The sequence below is a fragment of the Cyprinus carpio genome, chromosome A21, assembly GCF_018340385.1.
Source record: "Cyprinus carpio isolate SPL01 chromosome A21, ASM1834038v1, whole genome shotgun sequence".
Taxonomy (NCBI): Eukaryota; Metazoa; Chordata; class Actinopteri; order Cypriniformes; family Cyprinidae; genus Cyprinus; species Cyprinus carpio.
In genome coordinates, this window is record NC_056592.1 from 1,074,611 (window position 1) to 1,081,370 (window position 6,760).

The window sequence follows — 6,760 nt, forward strand, 5'->3', positions numbered from 1 at the left end:
AAATTTTTATATCAGTGCTGTCCAAAATGATTTAGTAACATTATTGCAATCCAAATAGAAATTTTTGTTTTTTTATATATATATTATATATAAGTATATATATATTATGTGTGGGTGTGACTGGTATACATATACAACTAAAAGCAAGGTCAAAGTTTGGATAACATTACTATTTTTAATGTTTTTGAAAGATTTTTATATCGTTTCTTCTGCTCATCGAGGCCTGCATTATATTTGTTGATCAACAATACAAGAAAAAAATTAGCCTAGTACATAGTTTTTGAAATATATAGATGTTTGTGGACACATTACAAAAAAGGGAAGTATCACGCCTGCATTTATTTGTTTTAAAATAAAGCTTTTATATTGTGTTGAAATTTTATTACTTACTTTAAATTTTTATTAGGTTATCATTATTTTCTGGGATGCAAAGCTTGACATTTTTTTAGATCATCACATGATCCGATTAGAAAATCATTAAATGTAATTATGATGATTCGGTTAATCAATTGGTGTTGAGAAACATTTCCCCTCGTGTATCTTCTCATCACTTTTTTCAGACATGTGATACTTTTTTAGGATACTTTGATGAATATAAAAGAAAAAAAAGAATGCTATGTTTTTAAGAACCGAAACCGATTATACTAAATATTTGTTGTGTAATATTCAATATACACACTACTTGGTCAGTAATGTTGGGGTCAGTAACCATTTTTTTCTTTCTTTCTTTTTTTTTAAAATAAAATCAATACTTTTATTCAGCAAGGATGTGTTAAATTGATAAAAAGTGATAGTAAAGAAAATATGTTTAGTTTATATATAAAATATTTATATCTAATATATTAAAAATGAAATAAATATATATGCACATGTAAATATTTTTAAAATATATACATGTGTGTTTGTGTATTTATATTTATATACAACACACACACATATATATTATATCAACAAAAACTTTTATTTTGTATGCAAAAAATGGTGATTAATCATTTGACAGCACTAATAAATAACTTATTTAAGCTCAATTTTATTTTATTTGGTGTAACAGATTTTAGTTTTTTTAAGATTAAGTGTTGGACTATAATAATAATGATAATAATAACCCTGCGTCGTGGGGTTTAAAGCACACAGAAAGTCACAAGCAGTTGATTTTCCCAAGAAACACACCCTCTCCTGGCCCTCAGATTTTCTCTTATGAGTTCTCGATATCACAAAGGCCAATATTTCTTCCTGGCCCCTCCCCTTCATTTACTCCGCTTCAAGATTTTCATTACAGACGCGGGTCAGGTGAGGCTGTTTCATCTTTAACTGTGAGAGATTGTGTTAGCGTGCTGCTCATAACGCTGCTCCTGTCTTTAATCTAATGTCTGTGTTATGAGGGTGTTTTAGTGACCGGTCGGACGATTATTGCGTTACGCCGGCTGTTTATCATTCCCGCAGCTGCTCAGAAGATGAGCTGACGTTCATTTCAGCTCGTGATTCAATCAAACACACGTTTACTAGCAATTATACAGACGTCTGATGCTCTGCTGTCCTGGAATTGTTCATCTGAACGTCTGCTTGTCAGGCTCACGGTGGTTTCGTTCAGAAAAATGTGTTCAAACCGAACTGAAACATGTTAAATTAGACAGAAAAGTTAAACAAAACACAATCATTAAATCAGTTTATAATGCTATTATAAAAGAAATAATTGCATAACAAAATAGGTATAAAAATGATGCTACTATAATGAATAAATAACTGTAACGTGAGGTGGATAAGAAAAGTTTATGAATATGATAATCATTCAGTACTGACACTGTACTTTTTTAAGGCATTTTTTTTTTACTGTAATAAAGTTATATTTAAATATAATGTATATTGAAATTAATATTTATATATAGTGATAGTTATTTTTGTATAATTGTATAATGTATTAAACACTTAGTTTTTTATTTAGTTATGACGTAATTCTAAATTAATTAATGCATAATATTGATTAGTAATAATAATAAAACAGTATTTGATGTATTTTATAGATATAATATATTTGTTGATATTTTACAGCTATTTTTATTATGTTTTATTTACAATATTTAATTTAAGTTTTTATGTTAGGTTACATGTAAAAATAATAATAATAATTAATTTACTATATTCATATTTTATTACATTATTATTAATTTATTCAATCAGTTATCAATGTTATTTTCATGTAATATTAAAATCTAGATTGCTAATTAATGATGATGTATTTATATTACAATTTCATATTGATTTTATTATTTACTTTATTTACAGTTTTTGTGTATTTGTTTATTTATCTATTATTTATTTGTTTATTTTTTTGAAAATCACGCCGTCTTTTCAGACGTCTCTCATCTTCTCTGCTGGCGGTTCAAGCTGCTCTTCTTCACAGTGGTACCCGTCTCAATCCCACAATGCACTAGTGCTGCTGTAGGACCCCCAACCATGATTCAGAGTGGCCCAGAAAGCTCTTAAAACACACACACACACACACACACACACACACACACACACACTCTTCAGCAGACCTCGCTGGCTTTTCTTTCAGTGTAAACAAGTCAAATTCGAAACCTCGCTGCATGAAGCCATCAGGAACAGACGGGTTTTTCTTACAGAAGTGGATCATAAATGAGATGTTTTAGCATTTAATAATGAGACAGGTGTCCAAACCTGTGCATGTTTTTATTTCCACAGCATATACACGGACATAAAGGACCCATAACAGCGGTTTCCTTCTCACCGGACGGACGTTACCTGGCCACCTACTCCAACGCTGACAGCCACATCTCCTTCTGGCATATGAAAAACCCAAACCAATAAACTCAAAATTAAAAAAAATCACAAATCATCAAAATTTCAAAATACCTTTTAATAGAAGAACAAAAAATTCAAAATAAAAATAAAATCACAAAAAGATAAACACAAGACTGAGAGGTCATGTAACATGACAAAAAGATGCGTCAATGTATAAATTACTATTAATAGCCAGCCTAGATAAACCCTTTTCTGTTTGAAAGCTTAAAAGAATGCTTTCAGATCGTGACCTCATAAATGGCTTAAATATTTTTAATATTAATATAATATAATAAAAAAAAAAAAATAAAACAATAAAAAAAAATAAAAAAAAATATAAAAAAAAAATAAATTAACATATAAAAATAAAAATAAAAATTTAACAAAAAAATAAAAAATATAATCTAAAAATAAAAATAAAAAAAAAAATAAAAAATAAATATGAATTATCAGATTACTCCTATAAACATGTAATAATGTAGTATATACACTATACAATATAATATAAAAATAAATATAAATGTAACTAAAAATATAAATGTAAATGTAAATAATTAAAATGTAAATATAAAAATAAATATTAATATTAATGTAACTATAAATATATAAATGTAAAGGTAAATATAGGAAAAATGAGTATAATATAAAAATTCAGACATGAATGAACTGTAAGAGTCGTGTATTTTATACTGGTATTGACATGATTTGTGAAGCAGTGTCCTGCAGTTTGATGTGATGTTGATGATTTGATGTGTGTGTGTGTGTGTGTGTGTGTGTGTGTGTGTGTGTGTGTGTCTGTGTGTGTGTGTGTGTGTGTGTGGTGTGTGTAATGGTATCATGTCTGTGTGTGTGTGTGTGTGTGTGTGTAAGAATGTCTTCCAGGCTAATGGTATCATTACTGTAAGGCTAAACCGGGCCGTCTGAATGGTGTGTGTGTACTAATGAATTCTCCAGTCCTCCAGGGTCCGCAGGCGTCCGCAGCTGCCGCCTCTCTCTTGCCCAGGCTGGGGGTGAGGGCGACTGGCCGTCTGACACCGCACAAGCCCTACCCCTCTCTGGAGCACTGGAGGACTCAGTGTGTTGGAACTCTAGCGTGTGTGTGTGTGTGTGTGTAGACTGACTGACTCAGTGTGTGGGAACTCTAGAGCTTCCTGTCTGTCTGTGTGTGTGTGTGTGTGTGTGTGTGTGTGTGTGTGTGTGTGTGTGTGTGTGTGTTTGTTTCGCTTATCTTCCATCTCATGTTCAGATTTGTCAGATTTGTTCAGATTTTCATGTGATCATGTGGTCACTGGTGTCTGACTCTCAGTTCAAGCAGAATCAATTCTTATGTGAATAGTTGTATGTAATGGCAAAGAATCAATAGTTCTGTCCATCCATCATCCATCCATCATTCTGTCCATCCATTCATCATCCATCCATCCATCAACCATCAATCATCCATCCATCCATCCATCCATCCATCGTTCTGTCCATCCATCCATCATTCTGTCCATCCATCCATCATCCATCCATCCATCCATCCATCATCCATCATTGTATCCATCAACCATCCATCATTCTGTCCATCCATTCATCATCCATCCATCCATCATCAATCATCCATCCATCCATCCATCCATCAATCATCCATCCATCGTTCTGTCCATCCATCATCCATTGTCCATTGTTCTGTCATTCTGTCCATCCGTCCATCCATCGTACTGTTCTATCCATCCATCATCCATCAATATACCATTCCATCCATCCATCCTTCATCCATTCATCTTTCCACCGTTCTATCCATCCATCCATCATTCTGTCCATCCATCCATCATACATCCATCCATCATCATCCATCCATCGTTCTGTCCATCCATCGAACCAATCCATCTACCATCATACAAAAATACAACACCACACATCCATCCATCATCCATTCATCTATCTACTGTTCCATTATCCATTCATTGTTCTATCCCTCTATCATCCATCGTCCATTGTTCTATCCATTGTTCTATCTATCCATCATCCATCGTCCATCGTTCTGTCCATCGTTCTATCCATCCATCAATATACCATACCATTCCATCCATTCATCCATCATTATCCATTCATCTTTCCATCGTTCCATCCATCCATCATTCTATCCATCCATCCATTCATCCATCTATCCATCCATCCATCCGTCCATCCATCCATCATTCTGTCCATCTATCCATCCATTCATCACCCATCTATCGTTCTGTCCCTCCATCCATCTATCCATCATTCATCCATCATTCTGTCCATCCATCCATCGATCTGTCATTCTGTCCATCCATACATCATCCATCCATCATTCTATCCATCCATCATCCATCAATATACAATTCCATCTATCCATTCATCTACCGTTCCATTCATCATCATTCTATCCATCATCCATCCATCATTCATTCATTTATCCACCGTTCCATCATCCATTTATCTATCCACCGTTCCATCCATCCACCAACACATCCATCCATCCATCCATCCATCCATCCATCCATCAACCATCATTCTGTCAATCCATCCATCGTTCTGTCCATCCATCCATCATTCTGTCCATCCATCCATCGTTCTGTCCAGCCATCCATCCATTGTTCTGTCATTCTGTCCATCCATCATACATCCATCGTTCTGTCTATTCATCCATCTATCCATCATCCATCCATCATCCATAATATACCATTCCATCCATCCATCATCCATTCATCTATCCACCATTCCGTTATCCATCCATTGTTCTTCCATCCATTGTTCTGTCCATCCATCCATAATCTATCCATCCATTGTTCTCTCCATCCATCCATCAATATGTTTCATTCAAACATCCATCATCCATTCATCTTTCCACCATTCCATCTATCCATCATTCTGTCCATCCATCATCCATCCATCCATCAAGCTTATAAACCTATAAATGTCAAGGCTTTTAAACTTTTTTCAATCAAGGTAACATTTAAAGTTTTTCTTAATAATTTTTACTTTTCTAATTAAGGGAAAAAAAAGAGTTATTTGAATTTCAAACTGTTTTAATTCTGCCTCCCCACACACAAAAATAAAACCCAAAATCTCACATATATATCAAAACCTTTCCTCCTTTCAAACAAAATCAGCATCTGAACGGTTCTGAATGATGCAGAACCCTGATATATTATATTATAAATCCAGGTCTCTCTCTCTCTCTCTCTCTCTCTCTCTCTCTCTCTCTCTCTATCTCCCCCTCTCTCTCTCTATCTCCCCCTCTCTCTCTCTCTCTCTCTCTCTCTCTCTCTCAGATGAGCACGTCTCTGTTAGGCAGCATTGGGATGTTGAATTCTGCTCCTCAGCTGCGCTGCATCAAAACCTATCAGGTTCCTCCAGTCCAGCCGGCGTCGCCCGGATCTCAGAACGCCCTCAGACTGGCCCGGCTCTTCTGGACCTCCAGCCGCAACGTCATCCTCATGGCCCACGACGGCAAGGAGCACCGCTTCATGGTCTGAGGGGTCAGGGGTCGCCGTGACCTTTGACCTCTCGGCTCCCCAGCTGAGCTGTTAACTAGTTCCCAGCGGGCAGCTGTACCACGTTTACACTCATCGGTGTTTGTTTCATTCCTCTCAAAATACAAAATATCACAAAAACTTTATAAAAAACAAAATAATAATAATATAAACTACTGCAGTACACTAAAACCTGTGTTCTTGTGCTTGAAGGTCAAGCGAAGGTGAACCTAATATGATTTTTATTCATGTTTCATTTGCACAGAGCTCTTGGTGTAGTTGTCTGTGTTTTTGCGAGTTGTCTTTATATAAAAACGAGAATGATTTTTATTTGAGCTCTTGGTGTAGTTGTCTGTGTTTTTGCGAGTTGTTTTTTTGTGTGACGTCACTGGCACTGAAATACACGTTTAAAAACAGTTGCTCTAATCCACAGATAGAGGAACATATTAGAGACAGGTCTGTGATATAAAACACTG

General features: G+C 35.0%; 1 protein-coding gene across 1 annotated transcript in view; it reads left to right on the forward strand.

Annotated features, from left to right (window-relative positions):
- LOC109102320 (WD repeat-containing protein 7-like) overlaps positions 1 to 6,397 on the forward strand; it is a 276,531-nt gene extending 270,134 nt beyond the window's left edge. Inside the window, 2 exon segments of the mRNA XM_042778494.1 lie at positions 2,704 to 2,805; positions 6,081 to 6,397. Of these exon segments, the coding sequence (XP_042634428.1) occupies positions 2,704 to 2,805; positions 6,081 to 6,287 (309 nt within the window). The 3' untranslated portion in view covers positions 6,288 to 6,397.
- The last annotated feature ends 363 nt before the right edge of the window (positions 6,398 to 6,760 follow it).